General features: G+C 40.4%; 1 protein-coding gene across 5 annotated transcripts; it reads left to right on the forward strand.

Moving 5' to 3' along the window:
• Positions 1 to 8,385: 8,385 nt before the first annotated feature.
• Positions 8,386 to 24,562, forward strand: LOC116744568 (zinc finger protein 345-like). 5 transcript variants are annotated; one of them, XM_032614480.1, is made up of 9 exons: positions 8,386 to 8,784; positions 9,125 to 9,198; positions 9,365 to 9,419; positions 13,577 to 13,903; positions 15,643 to 15,699; positions 17,318 to 17,444; positions 17,727 to 17,822; positions 21,083 to 22,348; positions 23,301 to 24,562. In XM_032614480.1, the coding sequence occupies exons 5-9, from the start codon at positions 15,691 to 15,693 to the stop codon at positions 23,309 to 23,311; spliced, it is 1,509 nt and encodes a 502-aa protein (XP_032470371.1). In that variant the 5' UTR covers positions 8,386 to 8,784; positions 9,125 to 9,198; positions 9,365 to 9,419; positions 13,577 to 13,903; positions 15,643 to 15,690; the 3' UTR covers positions 23,312 to 24,562. The 5 variants fall into 5 exon arrangements, with proteins under 5 accessions (XP_032470371.1, XP_032470368.1, XP_032470369.1 ...); XM_032614477.1 differs by having other exon boundaries at positions 8,428 to 8,559; positions 8,671 to 8,784; positions 21,083 to 24,562; XM_032614478.1 differs by lacking the exon at positions 9,125 to 9,198 and having other exon boundaries at positions 8,482 to 8,784; positions 21,083 to 24,562.
• Positions 24,563 to 25,677: the final 1,115 nt, after the last annotated feature.

Below are 25,677 nucleotides of genomic sequence, written 5' to 3' on the forward strand. Positions count from 1 at the left end.
GTTGGTGGTGTGTTGTTTTGTTTTGTTTTTGCAGCTCTGTTGCAGGGGGGAGCAGTGTTGGGCAGAAAGCCCCATACTTCACCAGAACCTGAAAGGTGATTAGAAACTATCTCAAAACAGCCTCCCAAGTTCTAACACAAGGAGGCAAATGGGAGATGGCCTGGTAGCATCTCCTTACTGGCCTCCCACCTTTCATGTTCTAGGAGAATCACAAGGCATTCTGCCAAGACTCAGGTAAGCTCTATTTCAAGCCTTCACCTGCATGGGTCCATGCAACTGTAGCGAACAGTGGAGCTGTTGCCTACAATTCCATGCCCCTACCATTCAGTATCCAGCTAAGAATTCTCAGGATCATTGGCTACCCCATCTGATTCTCTAATTTGTTGTATTGATAGAGGCTTGGACCAAATACGTTCCATTGCCTTAAGAAACATAGTGACCACTGACCACAACTATGACTTCTAGTAGGCCCAATCTGGAGCCAAGTCAGCTAAATATGTCCCAGCTGCCATTGGGATCAACCTGAGAGAGCTACACATTTTTCCAAGGTGAAAAATGGGTTGCTCTGCTTTTCCTGTTTCAATGATCCAAGTGTGGCAAGAAATGTTTGCAATGTATACACATATACATCACCTGTACTGGCCAGTGGGAAGCCCAGGGCAATACAATTGTCTATTACCACTCATCCTAGAGAGTTTAGAATAATCAATAGTTTGAAAAATAAGAGAATAGGCTAAAGAAAATCCTATCAGTGTTGAAAAATAATCTTGTTCTATCATTTCAAGTGGAGGCTGTTCCTTTCTGAAGTCAGCAGCTCTTGGAAGGTTTCTGATTAGGACTATTTGTTGGTCAACAGTTATGTTGACGTGATGGTGACAGTTTGGGATAAACTGGCCAGGTGTTGGACAGGGATAAGAGTTGAGAGAGATTAACGGTCCCTTCCTCTACCCTCACCTCAAAAGGTCTAAGTGTTCTATACCCAATGATCAGGGTTGTTCCTCTTTTACAGCCATATGATCAGTCTCCAACCAGTCCCTGCAGCAATCACTTCATTCTTTTTCCAATATCCCCCATGTCTTATTGATACCATATGGCATAACTCATCCCTAGATGCCTCAGCAGTTTCTTACTATACCTGTACTATCCTAGAACCTCCTCCACTCCTGTTGTGTGGACCATGCCAGCACCACCTTAAGAGTCATCAGCTCGTGGTGATCATTTTGTAATGCATAGTATATTGAATCACTATGTTGTGCACCAGTAACTAACATAGTGTTGTAGGTCTATTATACTTCAATGACAACAAAAAACAAACAAACAAACTCATAGAAAAAGAGATCAGATTTGTGGTCACCCCAGGCAGTGGGTAGGAGGAGGGGGAATTGGATGAAGGTCATCAAGAGGTACAATCTTCCAGTTATAAGATAAATAAGTACTAGAGGTGTAATATACAACATGATTAATATAATTAATACTGCTGTATGTTACATACAAAAGTTGTTAAGGGAATAAATACTAAGAGTTTTCATCACAAGGAAAAATTAATTTTTTCTTTTGTATCTATATGAGATGATGGATGTTCCCTAAACTTATTGTGGTAATCATTTTATGATGTATGTAAGTCAAATATTATGCTGTATACCTTAAACTTATACAGTACTGTATGTCAATTATAGCTCAATGAAACTGGAAGAAAAAAAAGTTAGATGAGGGAAGGGATGGGACATGGGAAACCCTGAAGGAGTCTAGCTTGCCCCTGCCTCGATGTGAGGAGCAGAGTTACAACTGGTCTCAGCACACAATTTTGCCCCAGCCAAGGGCCCAAGTCCAAAAAACAGGAAGGGCTGAGAAGCTGTGGGAGACAGCTAGTAATGACTGCTGGACCTTTACTTCATGTCAGATTTCACGTTATCCTCACAAGCACTCTTGGAGAAGGGTGCTATTAGTCTATTTAAAAATAAAAACTTAGGGAGGGAGAAATGGGGAGGTAATAGTAAAATGGTTCAAATTTCAGATACACAAGATGAGTAAGTCCTAGAGTTTACTGTACAGCCTAGGGCCTATAGTTAATAATATTGTATTGTATACTTGAGCATTTGCCAGGAGGGAAGATCTGACAGTCTGTGTTCTTATCACACAAAAAATAATAATAAATAAAGAGGGTGGGAGGAGACTTTTGGAGGTGATGGATATGTTTATGGCATTGATTCTGGTGATCATGATCATGATATGTACTTATCTCCAAACTCATCAAATTAATGCATTATCAGTTTTTTTGTATTATATCAATCGTACTTAATAAAGTGGGATTTTTGGGGGGCGTTAAATATTTCTTTATTTATTTGGCTGCACTGGGTCTTAGCTGCGGCATGCAGGATCTTTGTTGTGGCACACAGGAACTTCATTGCGGCATGCGGGCTCTTTTAGTTGTAGCATGCAGGCTCTTAGTTGCGGTGTGCAGGATCTAGTTCCCTGACCAGGGATTGAACCTGGGTCCCCTGCATTGGGAGTGTGGAGTCTTAACCACTGGACCACCAGGGAAGTCCCAATAAAGTGGGTTTTATTGTTTTTTAAAGATATTAATGTAGTAGGCAGAGCACAGGCTCTGAACTCAAGAGAGAACTGGTTTTGAATCTCAGTCCTTGCCTTAGCTAACATGAATAAAATTTAAAATTCCTCCACTTTGAGGATTTTGGGGGGGGTTACAAAACATAGAATTTGGGCAAGCATATAGGCGATAAAGGGTGATAAACATTATTTTTCCCCTTAAAAATAAAACAAAAATTTAAAATATCACCTCATATTCATGATCATTATCATCAATATCCATAATTGCTAAATTCAGCAAGTACAGCCAGGAGATAAAAGAAGTACTAGGTTAGACTTTCCCAGCCCCCTTTTCTCCAAGGGTATGTGTGGAAGGCAAAAAGGTATAGTGAGAAGTTAATTACGTGGATTGGGTTTTTGACAGCAGTCTGGGCCTCTTCCATCCTCTCCAACCTCATAATTAAACATTCTATTTAAATGGAAGGTAACATTTTGGGAGAATTGCGACATTTAGTGCCCAAACTGCCTGTCTTAATTATGTGCTCCACTGGGAGCTGTCTCAGTTGTCCAATTATCTTTTCAGTTTCTCCATCTTTCCATTTTCCATCTTTCAATGGTACTTGCTGCCTGCGTATGATACAGGGCATGAAAGGTCCAGTGAATATCCCACGTAGCTGCCTGTTGCAGCATATGTTTTGGTTATAAGGTGGCACTATTGTCTGATTGGATATGTTCAGGGAATCCAAGTAGATAACAATGTAACACATCTATGGCTTAGATGACCATACTATTCCATCTAAGAGTCTTTGCAAAGTATGGCCCCCATCTGCTGTGTGGACAGGTTGGCAGTACTATACACTGAAAGGGTGTCTACTGCCGTCAATTCCCACCTGTACCTTTGGGTGGAACAGAGAGAGCCTATATGGTCTATATTCCAGGACTGGCCAGGTCTGGTACCCTTGGCTACGTGTCCAAGAGTTCTCTTTGCTACTCAACTGCATAGCTGACAGCCTAGGCATGTTTGCTGGGCTTTCCTGACCTCTTGTGTTGGAATCACCATGTCTCATTTTGGGGCTCAGTCCTGAATTACAGATGGATTATCTATACACGTGTGATTGTGAATCCAGGTGGCCATGGCCCTTACCTGGGTCCTTATCTGATGATCTCATAGATTCCATTCCAATAAATTTCTGTTGTTTTAATCCACCTAGTTCGTGGCACTTTGTTGTAGTAGCCCTAGGAAACTAATATACTGATTGACAGCGTCAGAAATGTGCTGTGTCCAAAACCCAAGGGGATGTCATTACCTAGTGGACACATTTTTTGCCATAGGCTCCAGTCTGCATATTGTCAGTTGCTGACACTTGGTCCTCATAAAACCCTTTTCAATAGGCATCCGCATGGTTACAACCAAGGGATGTGGGTCTTGTGCAATCTCTTGCCATAATGCTTCATCCTCACAGAGGCTGAAACTTAATTATCCAGTTGTCCCACCGCCAGGTACAACACCACATCGCCAGTGCACTGGCTCCTGCCCATGAGTCAGTGAAAATGTAACAAGGTACATTTTGAGGGGTATTTTCCAGGGGAAGCATCGCAGCCTGCAGTTCCTCCCATTAAGCAGAATTCTCTTTTCCATGCACAACTTTAAGCATTTTCCTTTGAGGCCACACAGCAGCAGTGGTCTAGTACATCCCATCTGTTTTTAACTTAGCTGATATGTCCATGAACCAGGCCCAGGAATACTCAGGAATCTTAGTGTATTGAAGCTCCCTAGAAGCTCAAGGTGCTGGAACAGACACTGCATCTGACATAACTGCATCTGGAGAATGACTAGTCACTTATTCATGTAGATGTGAAATGCCATGAATGACCAGTTTGCTTCTTTTCTGGATATTCCACTTCCACTTAATAATGAATGCTGTTGTACAATATTCACTTTGTTGGTATTCACATTTCTAACCCAGGATAGGGATGTTTGTGTAACACAACCTGCTATTGGTTTGTTAGTCTTCAGTATCCAGTGACTAATAATGAGCCAGTAATTGTCTCAGAAACGGGGTATTTTGTTGTACTGGCTTGAATAGTGTCCCCTCCAAATTCATGGCTATCTGGAACCCATAAATGTGACTTACTTATTTGGGAATACAGTCTTTGCAGATATAATCAAGTTAAGATGAGGTTACACTGGATTAGGGTGGGCCCTAAATGCAATATGACTGGTGTCCTTATTTTTATAAAAGGCAAATTTGGACTCAGTGACACGGCCATACAAAGAGAACGCCATGTGATAACAGAGCCAGAGATTGGAATGATATGTCTACAGGCTAAGGAATGCCAAGAATTGCCAGAAACCACCAGAAATAAGGAAAAAACAAGGAAACATTCTCCCCTAGAGCCTTCAGAGAGGCCAACACCTTGATTTCAGACTTCTGGCCTTCAGAACTGTGAGACAATAAATTTCTGTTGTTTTAAACCAGCTGGTTTGAGGTACTTTGTTGTGGCAGTCCTAGGAAACTAATCATACTCGTTGATGGTGTCAGACATGTGCATGTCCAAAACCCAAGGGAATGCCATTGCCTAGTGACCACATCTTTTTGCCACAGGCTCCAGTCTGCATAAATGTCAGTTGCTGACTCTTGCAGCTCAAAAGCCTTGTTATGGCTGACTGGCCAGAATGGAAGGGCAGCCTGTACAGCTTGTTGGATAGTTTCTAAGGCCTGTTATTGGACAGTGCCCCTTTTGAGTGATCTTATATAGTGAGTTAGGAGGATCCTCATGTGAGGTATGAAGTGCCTCCAACACCCAAACGTGCCTATCACATGTTGTGCCTCATTTTGTTTGCTGAAGCTTTTAAGGCCAACAATTTTTCTTTAAAAAGCTCAGGGCTTTTTCTCTGGGCAGCCCACCTGGTTTCCAAGAATCTTCCTTCAGTGTTTAGCCCCTGTATCTTATTGGGATCTTAATCTTCCAGCCCTGGTTCAGATAATTGACTCATCTTATGAAAGGCAGTCTATATGCTGTGCTTAGCCCTTCCAATCAGAATAGTGCCATCAATGTAATGGTAACAGGACATCTCTGGTAATATTTCAGCCTTTTTAGATCTTGGCCTATTCACTAACGATGAATTGTGAAGAGTTTAGGTAGCCTGTGGCAACATGATAAAATAAAGGTAATTAGAAACTTGTGAAGGCAAATTGGCACTGATTTGCAGAATGCAACAGGATGCCGAGAAGGTATTAGCAATGTCCACCAACCATGGCAAGACAGACTCCTTCAGTCTGCATTACAGGCTCTGTGATTGTTCATACTGGAACTGCACGTGTGAGAGAGACTACTGCCACACTGAGCTTCTGGTAGTTCACAGTCCAGAGCCAGATAACATTGTCTTTTTCACTGGCCACTGAGGGCCATTATGTGACATAGTTTCTTTAAGCACCTCTTCCTCCACTAGCTCCTTGATCAGTATAGTGACCTCTGACGTCTTCTACTCCCTCTGTCCTCCTTCCCCAGCACCCTATACTACTTCACGGTAACTACATGACTATACTGAAGAAGTCTAGTAGGCTCCAGGTTGGGTACTTGCGTCACTACCACTGTTCTAATTGTGGCATTTCCCCATTGGGAACATCCCTAATGGTCAAGAGAATTATTACCTATAATTAACACATCTATTACCACAACACATTCAGCAGTATCAGTTACAACCACCTGAATGGGTATTGCTCCAAAAGAGTCCACCTGTAAAGTTATACCAGTCTATTGATCAATCTGGAAATTACTTTCCAAATTATTTCTGGAAGTTATTATTAACTGCTTCAAGTAATTTTTTTGACCACACCCAAGGGTGCTTTCTAGCACCGCAGTAACTTATGTCCCAATGTCCAAAAGGGCTTAAAATGTTTGGCAACCTTGGTCACTGTCAAGTCCCCAACATACCTTGACCAGTGCAGGTGGCCTTGGGTCCCTCTTAAGGAAGGATGGACCTTTGCCTTTACTCCAGTCCTATTTGTTCTTAAAGGCGGTAAGGAAAGAGAGGCACTATTGAAGGCACTGGATCAACACCAATCTAAACAGTACAGACCTCTACAAGAGGATCCAGATTCTCTTGGTCCTCTTCCTGTTTGCCCAAATTAATACTAAAGCTGGCAGGTATCTTCCCCTGTTACAGAAGATATACAAATGGACACATCAGGTAAATTCAAATGAAAACCACCATGCACCCACCAGAAAGGTTAAAAAGGAAACACATAAAGTGTGTGTTAGGTATACAGAGCAACTGGAACTATAATACATAGCTGCAATCGGAAAACCACTTTGGAAAACCGTTTGGCAATGTATTACTATAGTTAAACATATGCATAACCTATGACCCAGCAATTCCCCTCCAAGATGCACACATATACACAGCAAAATACACAAATGAGACTGTTCAAAAGCACTATTCCTAGTAGCCCCAAGCTAAAAACAAGCCAAATACCATCAACAATGAGAGTAAGCGAACTTTATCAATTAATCTCACAAACTGAATATTTGGCAAAAGAAGTCAGACCAAAGGGGTTAGAAAGTGTGCATACAATATGATTGCATTTATGTTCAGTTCAAAATCAGGTAAAACTAATCTGTAATATTGTAAGTCATGTGATGGATATCTTTACAGGAGACCAGTAGGGGACTTCTGGGGTGCTAGTTATGAAACTGATCAGAACCCAGTGGGGGCCTCCTGGGCACAAAAACCTTTCTGTGTCCCCAGTTTCTTATTTGCAGGATAAAGGCTTCAGCCTCCTAGACCTTCCTGAATACCAAAGAGCAGATTCAAACAGTTACTAATCAAGGAAGTAAGGGAATGCAGAAACCAAGAATGAGCAGTTAAGAAACTATAGTGCATGGGACTTCCCTGGTGGTCCAGTGGTTAAGGCTCCATGCTCCCAATGCAGGGGGCATGGGTCCAATCCCTGGTCCGGGAACTAAGATCCCACATGCTGAGTGGCATGGCCAAAAAAAAAAAAAGAAACCGTAACGTGACCATTAAAGCAGGATCCTGGTTCCTCCTTAACGGATATATATAATCATATCTTTGCATTCTTCTGCAGGAACTAAGGCTCCCACCTAGGTGGAGGAAGGTAACTTCAGGCTGAGCACAAGAGTCCAGGAACACTGCCCTATTACCTCACCACCAGTCAGAAGAAAGTCACACACCCTGAAGCCCTCACCCCAAATTTTGCCTGTTAAAACCAGCAGGGAGTTTGGGGTTTTTGAGCACAAGCCACCTGTTCTCCTTACTTGGACCTGCAATAAACCTTTCTCTGCTCCAAACTCCACCACCTCAGTTTGGCCTCACCGTGCTTCAGGCACACGAATTTGTATTCAGTAACAGTTACTCTAAGTTCGAGCAATTTATGAAAAATCACCCATCTTTAACGATTTGGGCACTTTTTGGCATGTTACATTCAGAAAGTGGACTTTAAACACTTTATTTATTTATTTTTAATCATAAAAACTGTGTCAGGAACAGCTGCACAACCACACCCCCAAGGTCACAAACTGAAGCAAATGCACTCACCAGCAGTAAAGGGTCACTCTCCTTACGTCCTCCTCCACAGGCCAGGCTGCAGTAACGGCCTGGAGATTCATCTTTAGCCTCCTCGGAATCCGCTCTATCTTCCCTTCCACCTGCCAGAGCCTTCGGACTCTGTGGCGGCATCCAGCGCCAACCCGTGGTAAGCTGAGGCTGAGAGAACAGGACGACCCTTTTTGGCCCTCTGGGACTCCTAGTTCACACTACATGTCCCAGAAGTCCCCGCGGCCGGAAATAAGCTTCCCGCCAGAGCGCGACCGGAGGCGCCAGAGCGCGACCGGAGGCGCCAGAGCGCGACCGGAGGCGCCAGAGCGCGACCGGAGGCGCCAGAGCGCGACCGGAGGTGCCACATCACAGCTGGGACGGCAGACGCGCGGAGTGATTTGCGGAGTCGGCGGAGGAGCCGGCGCTCGCGGCTTGTACTTTTGGGACGAGTACGGTTCTGAGAGGGGTTCGGAAGGCTTGGGTTGCTGGCTCTCTCGGATCTTTTGGGTACTGGACTACATTTTCCAGAAGCCTGCGGGTGTGACGTTACTTCCTACTAGGTTGTCAGCGCTGTTAATGCTGGAACGAGCTGAACCGCGCAGCGGCTGTCGGAGCGCGGACTGTTGATGTGGACCGGACCGCTGGGACCCGGCAGGACGCCGGAGAAGCAGAAGGTGAGGCGTTGTCTGAGCCCCGGGACAAAGACCGGCCGTGTCTAGAACCTCAGGCCTTAGCACGCCACTGTGTGTGTGTGTGTGTCTGTCTGTCTGTGTAACGTGATGTGCCTGTGGGACTGCATGATTTTGTGTGACCACTTGAGAGAGTGGCAGTTGTGTCTTCAGACGTGAGAGCGGTTGTGTTAAGCTGCGAAAATGACCAGATAAAGAAGCTTGTCTCCAAGTCACAGACCTGACGTCAGAATGAGAATTTTAGAGCCAGAAACAGCCTCAAGTTCGGGGGGCTGAGGAGAGAGGAGGCAAAAATCGAGGTAGTAAGATTCCAGTTTCCCCTCAGGAATCAACCTGGAGCCCTATGCGGATTCTCGACTTCCACTCTGGTTCCCAAAGAGGGAGGGCATCATTGCTCAGGTCAGTCGCTGAGCTTCGGCTGAGTGTCTACTTTAACTCGTGGGGTGGGGGGCGTGGGGTGGGGCAGGGAGAGTAGAAGATGTTTGGTTCTAACAAATAAGCCTGCGCTCAAAGAAAGGCTTGGTGTCTCAAGATTATTTAACTCTTACCAACTTCTCTGACACAGGTGACCAGAGAACAAGGGAAGAGTAGCTGTTGGACAACTAAGATTTTTATCCAAGGTAAGTTGTTTTTCTCTTTTTTGTTTCTGAATTGCCTTCTGGATTTTCAGGATATAGCTTTCTGTCCTCCAAAATCTATAGCAAGAATCCTTTTAGTGATCTGGTTCTTGGGCGTTGCTATTCCAAAGAATAATGGGGATGGGGGGAAGTTAGAGGAATGGACCCAAAGATGTTCCACTCCATTTCTCTCCTTTTAACCTGAGGTACACATATTCGTGTGCCAAATATTTTAATGCCGCCTGTATACTTAGTCCTTTTCTAAGATTTTTGAAGGAATAGAATAAATCCCACAGAGTGAAATTTGAAGGCTTTCTTTTAGTATTTCCTTCTCAATTTTATTGTTTAAAAGATGATATTGTAAGTATTTAAAAGGTTCAAAAGAGCATTCAGCAAATTCTCCCTCCCAGCTCTGCCCTTAGTCACAGAGTTTTCCCACTTCAGAGGGCAACCAGTGTGACTAGTTTCTTGAGTACTTCCAGGGGGATTCTATGCATATATTAGTACATGACGGGCTTATTCATTTTTTATAGCTGAACTGTATTCCATACTTCTTCCATGTTTAAAAACTGACCCTTACTAACTTTCAGATGGCTATCAGTCTTTTACTATTGTAAACGGTGGTGGGATAAATATAGATGCTCATTTGATGAGTTTATTAGTAGGATGAATGCTACTTTCTGGGCCAACTTATGTGTGGACTTTAAATTTTAATACTTCTTGCTATATTTTCCCTCAGAGAGGCTGTATCGTTACTTTACTAATCACTATTTTTTGATTTTATGTTTTATTCAAGGTACTTTGCTAGTTGTTGGAAAGCTTAAGAAAATTATTAATATGCTATTGTAGAGTTTTCAAACTATGGTGTTGTTACCTTATTTTTTGTGTGTGTGGTAAAATCAATTCACTGAGCCATGATCAGCATTTTTTTAAACTTTTTATTATGAAAAATTCAAACTGTACAAAAATAGACAAAATAGTAATGAACCTCTATGTACCATCCTTTGTTCAGCTTCAATAATGATTGACTCATAGCTAGTCTTGTTTGATCTATACCTCTGCCCACCCCAGAATTATTTTGTAGCAAATGCCAGATGTTGTTGTATTACTTCATCCATAAACATTTCAGTGTGTATGTGAATGATGAGTCTTTTAAAAAACTTAATCACAATACCATTATTTTCTCTCAAACAATATTTCTTTTTTTTTTTTTCAAACAATATTTCTTTAATATCAGATATCCAGTTAGAGTTTAGACTGCCTCTTCGGGCATATCTTTTTTAAATTTTAAAATTTCTTTGAATCTGGGTCCAAATAAGACCTATGTGTTGCGATTGGTTTATAATGTATTTGTTGAAGAAACTGGGCGATTTGTTCTGTATAGTTTCCCACAGTCTGGTATCATTAACATGTTTTCTGTATTTCCTATAGATTAAGAGCCTTAGCCTACATGCACCAATTTGAATTTCCTGGATGGGATCAGAAGGAGATCCCAGATTAATTTTCAACACCTTATAATCCAAATATTGGGGAAGGTTTCCTGGGTAGGGAAAGTTCAGGCTCAAATGGACCACATACCAGGTGGACAGTTGCTTCTCCCATTGGACAATCTATGGTTAATGGGTCTGAGGAGAGTATGTGCCCTCAATCTGACCTACAGCCCTTATGAAATGGCAGCAGGATTGAAAATCCATAAAGTTAGAGGGAGACATTATTATTAAAAGACCTCATATGTGATGAGTCTTCATGTGCATGGAGGGTGAGACATACTCCCTCTAAATATAGGAAGTAGTGATAAGGAGGTTTCCTAAAGTTTCTTTGAGATGTGAGTCAGACAGGAGGCCTTAAATTAAGAGAGATTAAGGCTTGAGGCAAGAGAGAGACACATGTAGGTGTCCTTTTGCCACACTGCCATTTATTTATTTATTTTTCACATCTTTATTGGAGTATAAATGCTTTATAATATTGTGTTAGTTTATGGTGTACAACAAAGTGAATCAGCTATATGTATACATGTATCCTTATACACACTGCCACTTAAAAGGGAGCTGTTTAGGGGCTTCCCTGGTGGCACAGTGGTTGAGAGACCACCTGCTGATGCAGGGGACACGGGTTCGTGCCCCGGGAAGATCCCACATGCCATGGAGCGGCTGGGCCTGTGAGCCATGGCCGCTGAGCCTGCACGTCTGGAGCCTGTGCTCTGCAACGGGAGAGGCCACAACAGTGAGAGGCCCGCATACCCCAAAAAAAAAAAAAAAAAAAAAGGGAGCTGTTTAAAGAGACCATTGTGTCTCTTAATTAAGCCAGCTGCCTGGGACCTATTGGGAGATGAAAGTTCCATTGAATGCCTTTCGCAAGAGCCCAACATTGTGTGTTTTGAGAAGTGAAATGTATGCCTTGGTCACTACTAGTAATGTCTTGAACTCTGAAGGGAATAAGGATTGTCCTGGTGAGTCCTTGTGTATGTAGAGACGAATGACTTTGATTTATATTTGAGTATCTGTAAGGCAGGAGATTCCCAGATTTCTTTACCCTTATAGGGACAACTCTTAGGCAATGGCCCAGGAGTTTGTAAAAATGTGCAGATGGGACCGTTTGTTTGTCAGGACATTTGTGCAGAGATGACTTCCTAAAGTTTGACCACTTGTTCTGATCCTTGGATCCTGTCCTTTATGGGGGACATCCTAGTTAAGGAATGGAAAGCAGCAACATTCCACTTAGCTCCATCACCTATGATGGTGGCAGTGCTATTCATAAATTCTGTGGGCTCACATTGCTGTTTACTTAGTTAACCCCAGGAGGATTCCTAGTCAAGGGCTCTGAGGGAGGGGTGACCTCCTCTAGCACCATGGCATCTGGCAAGGGACTAAGGACAGGGAAGACCACTCCCTCCTGTAGGTGGAACATTCCAGAGGGCTCAGGCTTGGCTGAGTCTATGGGATGTACCTGTGCTGAGTTTGTGGGCGTGCTGCCTCCATGATCCAAGGCATAGTAGGCATCTGGGTTCAGAGAGTCCCAGGCTTAGGGTCTTTGAAAGCCTTTATCTCCAAGAGATCTTAGTATATAGCCAGCAGTTGTCACTCTAGTGGTGTATAGCATAGGGCCAAAAGGGGCACTTTCTTGCATCTTAAGCCTGTAGGCACCTGGTGGCCATCAGAGGGGGTTCAGAGGCATGAGAGGAGGTTGCTGCAGCCTCTGCAGAGGCGTCTCTGAGGGCACTAACAGGAGTGACTGCTGATTTTAATTTGAACAGATTCTGGAGCCTTTTGTTGGCAGGGTTCCTTTCCAAGGTGGGGTGATTTGTAAGTAATGGCATCAGTGAGATTAACTAAAATTTGTAAGTAAGGAATATGTTGCTTCCAGACCCAAATAAGACTGAAAGACATTATGGGTGCTGAGAGATTTTACTGTAGTTTCTTGACAGTGTCAGGCATAGAGTTGCCCTGTTTTACCAATACTTTTCAGGAATTTAATGAAGGTGTCAGGGCTTTGCATTATGTGTGAGGCAGTGGCCTATGTCTTTTTTTGTGAGCTCTTTTGTGAGTATTTTTATGTCCTTAATGAGCATGTTAAATGAATCTCCTCAGAGGAGGATGTCATCCATATAATGTCATACCTGTGCTCCTGGAAAAAGGTGGATGCAGTTAAGACTGTGTACAATGGCAAGGCTACTGAGGTATCTGTGGGTAGCCTGGCAAAGGTACATTGTGTTAGACCTTGATAAGAGAAGTATTTAGGGTGTGGGTTTAGCAAACTTCCTGTGAAGAGGAATTGAGAGTTTTTAGCCATGACATCAACATTGGGTCAAGACAGCACTTGTGAAATATTTTATCACAGGCTCGTACCTCATGCTACACACAAAAATTTACTCAAAATGCACCATCAACCTAAATGTAAGAGTACAAGCAGCCAAAGGGGAAAAAAATACATAGATTGGATTTCCTCAAAATTAAAAACTTTCAAGCTTCAAGGGACACCACCAAGAAAGTGAAAATACAGCCCACAAAGTGGGACCCAAAATTTGAAAATCACAAGTTCAGGAAGGGAATTGTATTTTGGAATATATGAGGAATTATTACAACTGAAATAAAAAGACAAATAACCAAAATTTTTTTCTTCCTTTTTCCTTTTGGCCATGCCACGACGCATTCCCCAACCAGGGATCGAACCCATGTCCCCTGCAGTGGAAGCACGGAGTCTGAACCACTTGGACCTCCAGGGAAGTACCACCAAATTTTTTAAATGAGCAAAGAATTGGAATATACATTTCTCCAAAGAAAATACACAAATGACAAATAAGCACATAAAGGTGTTCAACATCATTGTGGAAATGCAAATCAAAATCATGACATACCACTTCAGACCCACTAGAATGAATTTAATCCAAAAGATGGCGAAGATGTGGAAAAAATGGAACTTTGATATATTGGTGGAACTGTTAAGATGATGCAGCTGCTTTGAAAAAGAGTTGGCAGTTCCTCAAAAAGGTAAACATGGAGTTACCATATGATCCAGCAATTCTATTCCTAGGTGTATATATCTAAGAGAAATGAAACATATGTCCACACAAAAACATGTACATGAATGTTCTTAGTAGCATTATTCTTAGTAACAATAAGTGAAAACAATGCAAATGTCCATCAACTGATGAATGGGAAAAATGTGGTGTATCCATACAGTCGAACATTATTTAGCAATATGTATAAAGGCAAAGATACTAATCTATGCTGCAGCATATGCTAACCTTGAAACATTATGCTATGTGAGAGAAGCCCATCACAAAGACCACATATTGTATGATTACATTTATATGAAATGACTAGAATAAGCATAGGTGTAGATATAAAGAGTGGATTAGCAGTTGCCAGGGTCTGAGGGAACAAGAGTGGGAAGTGACTGCTAAGGGGTATGGGGTTTTGGGTAATGAGATTATTCTAAAATTAGATGGTTGTGCATCTCCGTGAGTATACTAAAAACCACTCAGTTGTATTTTTAAAAGGATGAATTTATGGAATGTTGAGTTATATGTCAGTGAAGCTGTTACAAAAAGAAACAAGTATAAGGAAGATTCTATAGCCAATGGGGGCAGAGAGTGGTTAAATTCACAGACCTGTTTGCTGATCACGTAAGTGTTAATTGTATAAAGAATCTAGCGCATAGTATGTGCTGTATGCAAATTATTTGTTGTACAGCCACTTTCTCAAGTCATCCCCAGTCTTACATTTAGAGGCAGAATGATGTTCAGCAGGATAACAAGGGAGTGCTGCCTCCAGAATTCCTGAGTTCGGCTGAGGCCATGATTGGATGCAACAGGCAGCCACCTTCTTATTTTGTTTTTAATTTTTTGGCAACGCCACGTGGAATGCGGGAACTTAGTTCCCCAACCAGGGATTGAACCTGCGCCCCCTGCAGTGGAAGCGAGGAGTCTTAACCACTGGACCGCCAGGGAAGTCCCCAGGCAGTTTTCTGTTAAAGGATGTTTTGGGGAATTCCCTGGTGGTCCAGTGGTTAGGACTCTGTGCTTTTACTGCCGAGGGCCCAGGTTCAGTCCCTGGTTGGGGAACTAAGATACCACAAGCCATGCAGCCAAAAAATAAATTAATTAAATAAAACTTTAAAAAATTAATTAAAAACAAAAAGAATGCTTTGGATTTGTTCCTTGGTTACTTGATGAGTCTAGTGTGACTTCGTGTGGCCTGGATGAAGCCTACAATTTGGACTCAAAATGCTTCTTGCACCTTGGAATGTGAGAACGAGCCAGGGGGGCACCCTGAGCTATTTATATTTAGTGTGTTGAGTCTGGGGGAAAAAGGCAGATCTTAGTTGTGGGAAGTGTTTGTTCCAAGATTTGGCCTACATGGATACAGAGCACTTCTAGGCCTGAGGGCCCCATCAATGTCCTTGAAGCAGGTATGACTTGGATACATTTTGAATCAGAGGCCCCTAGTCTGAAAATATTAACCACTCAGGACAGGTCAGAGAACCCTACGAACATCATAGGAATTGGGTACTGCTTTAGCATAAATTAATTCTTCTGTATCTATGTTTTTTGGGATTGGGGAAGGGATTTGATTGTTTATATTTCTGCAAATCTCAGTATATACATTGGGGCATGGAAGGGACCAGGTGCCATGAAAAGGGAAGGAAATATTTATCTTAACTTAGTCATTTAGAAGGAAGCCTATTCTCACAGTTTCCTTTTTCTTTACTGACTCTGTATTTTCAGGACTCAGCACTTCTCCAGAGGACGACTAATAATTTTCCCTTCTAAGCCATGCCCCATGTGAGTTGGTGTTTTTTCTTCTCCTCATGAAATAGTCATTGTTTTCTAGGCTATGAATGCTCAATATTCTTATCTCCAGATTTTCTGCCTCACTAAGCCCCACCCCTCTCTTCTCTAGCCATATTTAGGGATCCATTCTGCAAATCAGGAAATGTATTAAGGAAAGAGTAGAACCTCTTGTGTCAGAATGTGGTTTGATGAGATGGGACTACACATGCAAAATTCATTCTTTCTCACTGACCTCCATTTTCTGGTTGATGAGGATAGAAAATTACTGTTTATCTCAGAATGTGGTGAAATCTTTGGTCTGTGAGGCTTTTAAGATTGGCAATGTGATCAAATGTAGGATTGAGAACAGAGAGAGAGCATGTCATATCAGTGAGTACCTCAGAGGTGAATACCAGTGACAAGGTCCATTTCAAATTTGAATAGAATGTGTAAGTCAGGGGCCACATCTGTGTGAGTTTAGCTCATCTTTCATTGGTTTTCTGTTGCTCAGAATAAGCAAAGTGTACAGTGAGCAATGATGAGTGGTAAAATGATCATCCAGAGGGTTAGATATTTGCGAATTTTAGAAACAGAGCTGATGTTAGAGAAGGAAAACAAACTAAATACTGGAAAATAAGAAAATGATTACAGGGAATTCCCTGGTGGTCCAGTGTTTAGGACTCTGTGCTTTCACTGCCGAGGGCTGGGGTTCAATCCCTGGTGGGGGCACTAAGATCCCACAAGCTGTGCTGTGCAGCAAAAAAAAAAAAAAAGAAAAAAAGAAAATGATTATAATTATACTATGGAATATTATATACCTTATAAAAATGATGTCTATGAAAGGATTTGCCAGGACAAGGAAGAATATTATTGCTAAGTTATTCTGAGACTTGAGTTGGAAATAAATTCTTAAATTATATAGAAATCTTATTTTCTAAGATAAACTTTTTTTTTTTTTTTTTGTGGTACGCGGGCCTCTCACTGCTGTGGCCTCTCCCGTTGCGGAGCACAGGCTCCAGACGCACAGGCTCAGCGGCCATGGCTCATGGGCCCAGCCGCTCCGCGGCATGTGGGATCTTTCCGGACTGGGGCACGAACCCACGTCCCCTGCATCGGCAGGCAGACTCCCAACCACTGCGCCACCAGGGAAGCCCTAAGATAAACATTTTAAAAGACATTTGGAATGGGCCCATCAGTTTTGTTTTTTTCTCTTTTTTCTCCCTCCCTTCCTCCTTCCATCCTCTCTTTCTTCCCTCCCTTCCTTCCTTTTTCTTATTTTCAATTCTTTAAAGGGAAGAGGGGAGGAAGGAATTTGCAACTTATTTGAGAATTTGCATGTGTTATGTGCTTGCACACGGTATTTCATTTAATCAGAGAACTCCACTTACCTGGCTTTTGTTCATTCTTGTAACTGTTCACAAGAAGCTATGACAGAGTAATAGGAATGTTTAGAAACTATTTAGGTGCTCTGCATTTATCACACTCTCTTCCTTTCTGTTACTTAGCCATATTGCAAGCTTCCAGCTTCAACGTATTTCTGTTTTGGCCACTTTATGTAATACTTTTCTTCTCTCATTACTTCTAAAAAATATTTCTTTATTTTACCATTAACCCTGGGTTGTCATTTCAGAGTTTGGTGTCATTCAAGGATGTGGCCATAGACTTCTCACAGGAAGAGTGGGAGTGCCTGGACTTGCAACAGAAGGATTTGTACAGAGACGTGATGTTGGAGAACTACAGCAACCTGGTCTCACTGGGTAATTTTGTCTGTTCCTAATAATTCAGCTTCAGTCTTTGTGAAATTTAGAAAAGTTTCCAAGTGCCTAGCTGAATTTCAGACCCCTAGTCCCAAATAAATTTTTTGTGCTTTATAAACTTTGAAATGGACAGCTCCTTGGGCACTTTTATCTACTCTTTTCTTCAGATATCCTTTCTCTGAATCTTTCTGTAATTGACCTTCTTACTTGATGAACAGTGGACTCAATTTTAATTCTGGACAAACAGAGTGTAACCGTATCTATTTCCATTCTTATAAGCAGGATTTTCCATTTCTAAGCCAGATGTGCTCTCCTTATTGGAGCAAGGGAAGGACCCTTGGAAGGTTGTACGGGATGTGACAAGAGGTCTGAGCCCAGGTGAGTAAGAGATGATCAGGCAAAGGGAAGCCGTTGTTAAATTCCTTCATAAGTTGGCCACACCTTTGAGTTATTAGCTCCAAAGTTCTCCTCACAGACCCAACCAAGGCCTTTTACTCCTAGGCCTGTGGAGTAAAATCCTGAGCCCTGGAGGACAAAACTGTTTTAGCATCAGTTACCTAAGGAATCCCCTTCTTTGCTCCATTTACCACTTCCCTTGTTTTCTTTCATGTTCCCCTGTATTTTCAAACAGGGAATAGCCCTCCTTTTTCGATGATAACCATTTTAACATTTTATATTTTTGATCCAGTGAAACCTGTATGAGTCTTTATCCAACAAATATTTTAAAATACCCTCTATATTCTAAGAATATAACAGTAAACAAGAAAAATTCCGTATCCCCATTGATCTTTCCTAGCAGAAGAAATAGTCAGTAACAAATAAAAATAAACAAAGAGTGATGAGTGTTATGAAGCAAAACAAAAAGCATAGAGAATCACAAAGTAATGGGGGGAGTTGTTCTTATAGAAAGAGCGGTTAAGGATGGCTCTCTGAGGTGCTCGCATTTGAGGGGAGACATGAATAGAGTAAGACATGCAAATTCTGGGAGAAGAGCAGGTTTTTGTTTTTTAGGGTTTTTTGTTTGTTTGTTTTTTGGCCGCCCTGCGTGGCTTGTGGGATCTTAGTTCCCCAACCAGAGATCAAACCCAGGCCCTCGGTAGTGAAAGCTCAGAGTCCTAACCACTGGACTGCCAGGGAATTCCCAAGAAGAGCAGTTAAGGCAGAGGGACTAGCAGTTGCAGAGGAACTGAGGTAGCAGTGAGTTTGATCCTTTGAGGATCAACAGATAAGTGTGGCTAGGGTGAGTCAGGGAGAACAGAAATAGAAGAAAATAATGTATCAATACAGATTCATCAGTTTTAACAAATGTACTGCACTAATGCAAGATATTAAGTTATTACTGATCAGGGAACCTGGAGGGGAAGGAAAAGGGAGCATGTGGGAACTCTCTGGACTTAATTCAGTTTTTCTGTAAACCTAAAACTACTCTTAAGAAATAAAGTCTTAATTAAAAAACATAAGATAAACTATAGCATGGGTTCATAGCAATTCAATTCAGATTCTGAATTATAGGCTTTTTATTTAACCCTTTTTAAGATCTTACAGCTGCATCTATTTTCTCCCATGCCAGGAGTCCCAGTTATCAAGGACACTAAGAATGATGCAATTAGAATATCATATAATTACATATTTTATCCCACATTATACAAGAAGCCTCTAAAATAAGAAGATCAACACTACCACTAACAATATGATTACTCAAAACACTTTGCGATAATTGTTTTGGCAGTTTTTTGTTCCCTTCATAGGGTATATCACAGTCAAATTACTATGTTTGAAAGTTATTTGAAGTAGTTTTCTTGTATGGTTATGCCACCAATTGTAAATACTGGTTCTTTTTTTTTTTCTTTCAATTTTTAAGCTGTGCTTTCTTGTAATTTAATTTTGTTTTATAATTATTTAATATATTTATATACCACCAAAGTCAAATCTACAAAACAAGTTATATTCAAAGAAATCTGACCTCTATTCCTGGCTCCTCCATCTGTTCCTTCCCTACCCTGTAACTATGGGGTTTATTCCTCTCCCTTTTTAAAATAAAAGCAAATGTGTATTATACATTTATACTTCCTCCACCTCCTCTCCTTCCTAAGATAAAAAGAGCATAACTATACATACTTTTGTTGACATTTCTTTTTTTTTTCTTAATTAATTAATTTATTTTTGGCTGCATTGGGTCTTTGCTGCTGTGTGTGGGCTTTCTCTAGTTGTGGTGAGTGGGGGCTACTCTTCATTGCGGTGTGCGGGCCTCTTATTGCAGTGGCCTCTCTTACTGCTGAGCATGGGCTCTAGGCTCACGGGCTTAGTTGCTCCATGGCATGTGGGATCCTCCTGGACCAGGGCTTGAACCCATGTCCCCTGCATTGACAGGTGGATTCTTAACCACTGCGCCACCAGGGAAGCTCGACATTTCTTTTACAATTAATAGTGTATTTCAATCAGCACTTCATATTAATATAAAGAGATATTCCTTTTTAACTGCTTCATAGTACTCCATGATGTGGATATACCATGATTATTTCAACCAGCCACCTACTGATGGACAATTGGGTTATTAATCTTTTTCTGTAACAAATTATGCTTCAGTGAAAACTTTCTGCATCAAAAATTTTGAAATTTGCTGGTGCAATTAAAAAAATTTTTATTGCTTAATTTTTTTGTTTGTTTTTTGGCCATGCCACACAGCATGTGGGATCTTGGTTCCCTGACCAGGGATCGAACCTGTGCCCCCTGCAGTGGAAGCGCGGAGTCTTAACCACTGGACCACCAGGGAAGTCCCGCTAGTGCAATTTTGAGATAGAGTTCACATAAGTATAGATATCTATACATATCTATTTTTTCCCAGCTTGTCCTTTTACTTTCCTTAATGTGTTTTTGACATGCTGACCTTTTCTTTTGTTTTTTACTGTAACATGGTCATTTTTTTTTATTTTACTTCTTCTACATAGATAATTAATCCAACATCATTTTTTTTTTTGGCCCCACCACACGGCATGTGGGATCTTAGTTCCCTGACCAGGGATTGAACCCTGCAGTGGAAGCATGGAGTCTTAACCACTGGATGTGGGAAGTCCCAATGTGGTCATTTTTATCAAGTTGTGATTTGGAAAAATTTCCCCATTCCTAAGTTATAGAAGAAGTCACCCAAGTTTTATTCTAGTTATTTCTGTGTTTTCATTTCTCTGAGTAAGGGTATCTGATCCATTTGGAATTTATCCTACTGTAAGCTCTAAGGTACTAATGCAATTTCATCTTTTTTCTGTATGTTTATCCTTATGTCGTATTTTTTTTTGTTTTTGTTTTTTTAAGGGAGAAGGAAGGTTTCATTATTTGCAGCAAGTAAGGAGAGCACTGGGGATCTTTCCCAAAGCAGTGTCTCCTATGTTTATCCTTATGTTTATCACTTTCATTTATTAAAAAAGAGTCCATCTTTTCCCTACTTGTTTTAGCTGCTACTGTTACTGTATGCTAAATTTGCACTTATAATTGTGTCTATTTATGGATTTTTCTTTTCTGTTCCATTGGTTGCACTGATATCTTATGGGTATGATATTCAGTTTGAGTCCACCATTTCTATCTTAGAAGTTTCATTTTTCCAGGAATATGAAAATAGCATTTGTTTACTTGTTATCTTACAGACTGGGAATCCAGGTGTGAAACCAAGAAGCTGTCATCAAAAAGAGAAATTTATGAACTAGAAGCATCTCAATGGGAGATAGTAGAACAACTTACAAGCCGTAAGTGGGACTGCAAAAGTTTTCAAGATGATAAGGAATGCAGAGACCAGTTTGAAAGCCATTTAGGAAATAAAGAGGGACTTTTTAGGCAACTAGTAGTCTATGAAGAAATGCCTAATTTAAGTCAAACCACATCCCTTACATTACAACAGAGAATTCATTCTAGTGAGAAATTCTATGAATGTAAAGCGTGCAGAAAATATTTTATCCTTGGCTTTCAACAGACTGAACATCAGAAAAATCATGAAAAATTCTATGAATGTAAAGAATGTGGAAAGGCCTTTATTTGGGACTCACAGCTTACTTACCATCAGAGAGTTCATGTTGCTAAGAAACCCTATGAATGTAAGGAATGTAGAAAAGCTTTTATCTGTGCCTCACAACTTATTTGTCATCAAAGAATTCATACTGGAGAGAAACCTTATGAATGTAAAGAGTGTGGGAAGGCCTTTATTCGTAGCTCTCATCTTACTCAGCATCAAATAATTCATACTGGTGAAAGACCCTATGAATGTAATGCATGTGGGAAGGCCTTTTTTCGTGGCTCACAACTTACTTACCATCAGAGAGTTCATACTGCAGAGAAACCCTATCAATGTAAGGAATGTGGAAAGGCCTTTATTCGTGGCTCTCAACTTACTGAACATCAGAGAATTCATACTGGTGAGAAACCCTATGAATGTAAGAAATGTGGGAAAGCCTTTAGTTATGGTTCACAGCTTACTCTACATTATAGACTCCATACTGGTGAAAAGCCTTATAAATGTAAAGATTGTGAGATGTCCTTTATTCGTGGCTCACAACTTACTGAACATCAGAGGATCCATACAGGTAAGAAACCACACGAATGTAAGCAGTGTGGAAAGGCCTTTAACTATGGCTCACAGCTTATTCGACATCAGAGGATTCATACTGGCGAGAAACCATATGAATGTCAAGAATGTGGGAAATCATTTATTCGTGGCTCACAACTTACTGAACATCAAAAAATTCACACTGGTGAAAAACCCTTTGAATGTAAGGAATGTAGGAAAGCCTTTATTCGTGGCTCACATCTTACTCAGCATCAGAGAATTCATACTGGTGAAAAGCCCTATGAATGTAAAGAATGTGGAAAGGCCTTTATTTATGGCTCACAGTTGTCTCAACATCAGAAAATTCATACAGGTGAGAATCCCTATGAATGTAAGCAGTGTGGGAAGATCTTCATTTGTGCCTCACAACTTAATCTACATCAGATTTTTCATACTGGTAGGAAACCATATGAATGTAAGGAATGTGGTAAGACTTTTATTCGTAGCTCACAGCTAACTTACCATCAGAGAGTTCATACTGGTGAGAAGCCCTATGAATGTAATGAATGTGGGAAGGCCTTTATTCGTGGTTCACATCTGACTCAGCATCAGAGAATTCATACTGGTGAGAAACCATACAAATGTAACGAATGTGGAAAGGCCTTTAATCGTGGATCACAACTTACTCAACATCAGAGAATTCATTCTGGCGAGAAGCCTTATAAATGTAATGCATGTGGTAAGGACTTTAGACGTCATTCACACCTTACTCAACATCAGAAACTTCATAATGGAGAAAAACTGTATGAAAAAATTAATTTAGTAAATCCTTTACCTGTTTGCCTATGACATTCACCTTTGGGGTATCAGAAAATTCAGATTATGAATGTGAGAATCCTTTTTTACTTAAACTCATAAGTAACTCACCTTCAGAGAATTCACATTTAAGAAAGGCTAGATTAATATAAGTGCAGAATTACTTTCCATCATATTTCAATCCTACTTAGACATTAGTGAATTCATATGAGAGCTCAACCCTAAAATGTAGGGTTCTGTTGTACAGTATCACCTGAGCTCCACCGTTTAGTATGTGGGTGTTCCTTTGCAAAAGTTACTTAACCCCTGTTTGTTTTAGTTTCCATTAATATCACATATTTCATCATAGTGTTCTGCAATTTAAAGAAGTAAATACAATACCGTAAAGCCTTAAAGCAATGTGTAGTACATAGTTAATGCTTAATAAATGTTAGCTATTATTGTAAACATTACTTTTATTTAGTGTTTTAATCATTACTTTAATCATTACTTTTAATCTTACTTTACAGAATTCAAATGAGAAGGAAACTTTACAAATACAGTACATACGGTAAATCTTTCATCACTCTTACTAAGCCTCAGGTAAATCATTTTGGAACAAAACATTCTAATATTATTAATGTGAGGTTATACCTGATTCTGAATCAAAATTCTTACTAAAAGGAAACCCTAAGGGGAAAAAAGTGTTTTGCCCTTACAAATAAAGCTGCTTGTGAACATTTTTGTATAAATTTTTGCATGAACATAAACTTCCATTTCTCTGGTCTAAATGTTTAAGAGTAGTTTCTGGTTTATATAGTAAATGAATGTTTCTCTTATAAGAAATGGACAAATCATTTTCCAAAGTGGCTTTTCCATTTTATAGTCACACCAGGAACATGAGTGACAGTTTCTCTATCTCTACCAGCATTTGGTTTTTTCACCATTTTTTAATCTTAGCCATTCTGATAGGTGTGTAATGATATCTCTTTGTGGTTATAATTTCCATTTCCCTAAGGGCTAATGATGGTGTGCTTATTTGCCATCCCTGTATCCATTGTGGTGAAATGACTATGTCTTTTACTGCTTCATTTTTGAATTGTATCTTTTTTTTTAACTGTTGGATTGTGAGAGAATGCTTTCTTTATTCTAGACAATACTAGTCCTTTGTTTGATATGTAGTCTGCAAAAATTTTCCCCAGTGCGTAGCTTTTCATCCTTTTAGCAGGGTCTTTTGAAAATCAAAACTTTTTAATTTTGATAAGGTCTAGCTTATTACTTTTTCCTTTTACAGATTTAGCTTTTGGTATCAAATCTAAGGACTTGGGCTTCCCTGGTGGTGCAGTGGTTGAGAGTCCGCCTGCTGATGCAGGGGACATGGGTTTGTGCCCTGGTCCGGGAAGATCCCACATGCCACGGAGTGGCTGGGCCCGTGAGCCATGGCCGCTAAGCCTGCACGTCTGGAGCCTGTGCTCCACAGTGGGAGAGGCCACAACAGTGAGAGGCCTGTGTACGGCAAAACAAAACAAAACAAAACAAAACAAAACCAAAATATATATATATAGACTCCTTTTCTAGCTCCAGATCCTAAAGATATTCTCCTACATTTTTGCCTGAAGTTTTCATGGTTTTATGTTTTGCATTTAAGTCTGTGATCCATTTTGAGTTAATATTTGCATACATTATAAACTTTAGCTTCATGTTATATCTTTGTGTTGCCTTATGGGTGTCCAGTTGTTCTAGTAGCATTTGTTGAAAAGGCTACCTTCAATAAATTGATTTTGTGCCTTTATATTTGTGTATGTCTATTTCTGTATTTTCTCTGCACACGTCTGAGTGTGCCTATCCCTCTGCCAGTACCACCCTGTCTTGGTTACTGTCACTCTATAGGATGTCTTAATATTGGGTAGAGTGATTCCTCCCACTTTACCTTTTTAAAATTGACTTAACTATTCTAGATCTTTTGCCATTTCATATAAATTCTAGAATAAACTAACCTATATCTACAAAAAAAGAGTTTGCTGAGTTGTAATAGAATTTCAATTTGGGGATAATTGACATCTTTACTCTCTGAGTCTTCCAATCCATGAACATGATATGTATCTTCATTTTTAGGTCTTTATTATGGGTTTGATTGTGTTCCCCAAAATATTCAAGTCCTAATTCTCAGTACCTGTGAATGTGACCTTATTTGGAAATAGAGACTTTGCAGATGTAGTAATCAAATTAAGGTGAGGTCATATTGGATTAGAGTAAGCACTACTCTAATGACTAGTATCCTTAAAAGAAGAGGGAATTATGGACACAGACACATAAGGAAAGCCATGTGAAATCAGAGGCAAGGTTGGAATGATGCATCTACAAGCCAAGGAACACTAAGGCTTACTAATAACTACCAGAAACTGGAAAGGGCAAGAAAGAATCATCCCCTAGCACCTTTAGAGAAAGCATGGCCCTGCCAATACCTTGATTTTGGACTTCTAGCCCCCAGAACTGTGAGAAAATAAAGTTAAGTTGTTTTAAACTAAGTTTGTGGTAATTTGTTATGGCAGCCCTAGAAAACTAATATAGTCTTTGATTTCTCTTATTAGGATTTGTAATTTTTGGCATACAGATCGCATGCATGATTTATAAGTGTATATCTAAGTGTTTCATTTTCTTTGGAAAAGTTGTAAATGGTGTGTTTTTCCTTTTAGCTATTAATCACTAGTATACACAAATTATATATATACATATATACAAATCAATATACAAATTATATAATTGGTGAGTTCTACAGCAAAGCCATAGACTAATATCAATATAATTTGTATATGGGTTACAAATAACTTGTATATTGATCTTGTAATCTATTACCTTGCTGCAGAACTCACTAATTAGTTCTGAAAGTTTTTGTTTTGTACATTC

This window comes from Phocoena sinus, chromosome 19, assembly GCF_008692025.1.
Source record: "Phocoena sinus isolate mPhoSin1 chromosome 19, mPhoSin1.pri, whole genome shotgun sequence".
In the NCBI taxonomy this organism is placed as follows: domain Eukaryota; kingdom Metazoa; phylum Chordata; class Mammalia; order Artiodactyla; family Phocoenidae; genus Phocoena; species Phocoena sinus.

Excerpts from the sequence above, each read along its gene's own strand:
- LOC116744568 (XM_032614476.1), top strand. Across the intron at positions 17,445-17,723 it reads CAGCAACCTGGTCTCACTGG|CAGGATTTTCCATTTCTAAG; the intron begins GTAATTTTGTCT and ends CATTCTTATAAG. Across the intron at positions 17,823-21,082 it reads GACAAGAGGTCTGAGCCCAG|ACTGGGAATCCAGGTGTGAA; the intron begins GTGAGTAAGAGA and ends GTTATCTTACAG.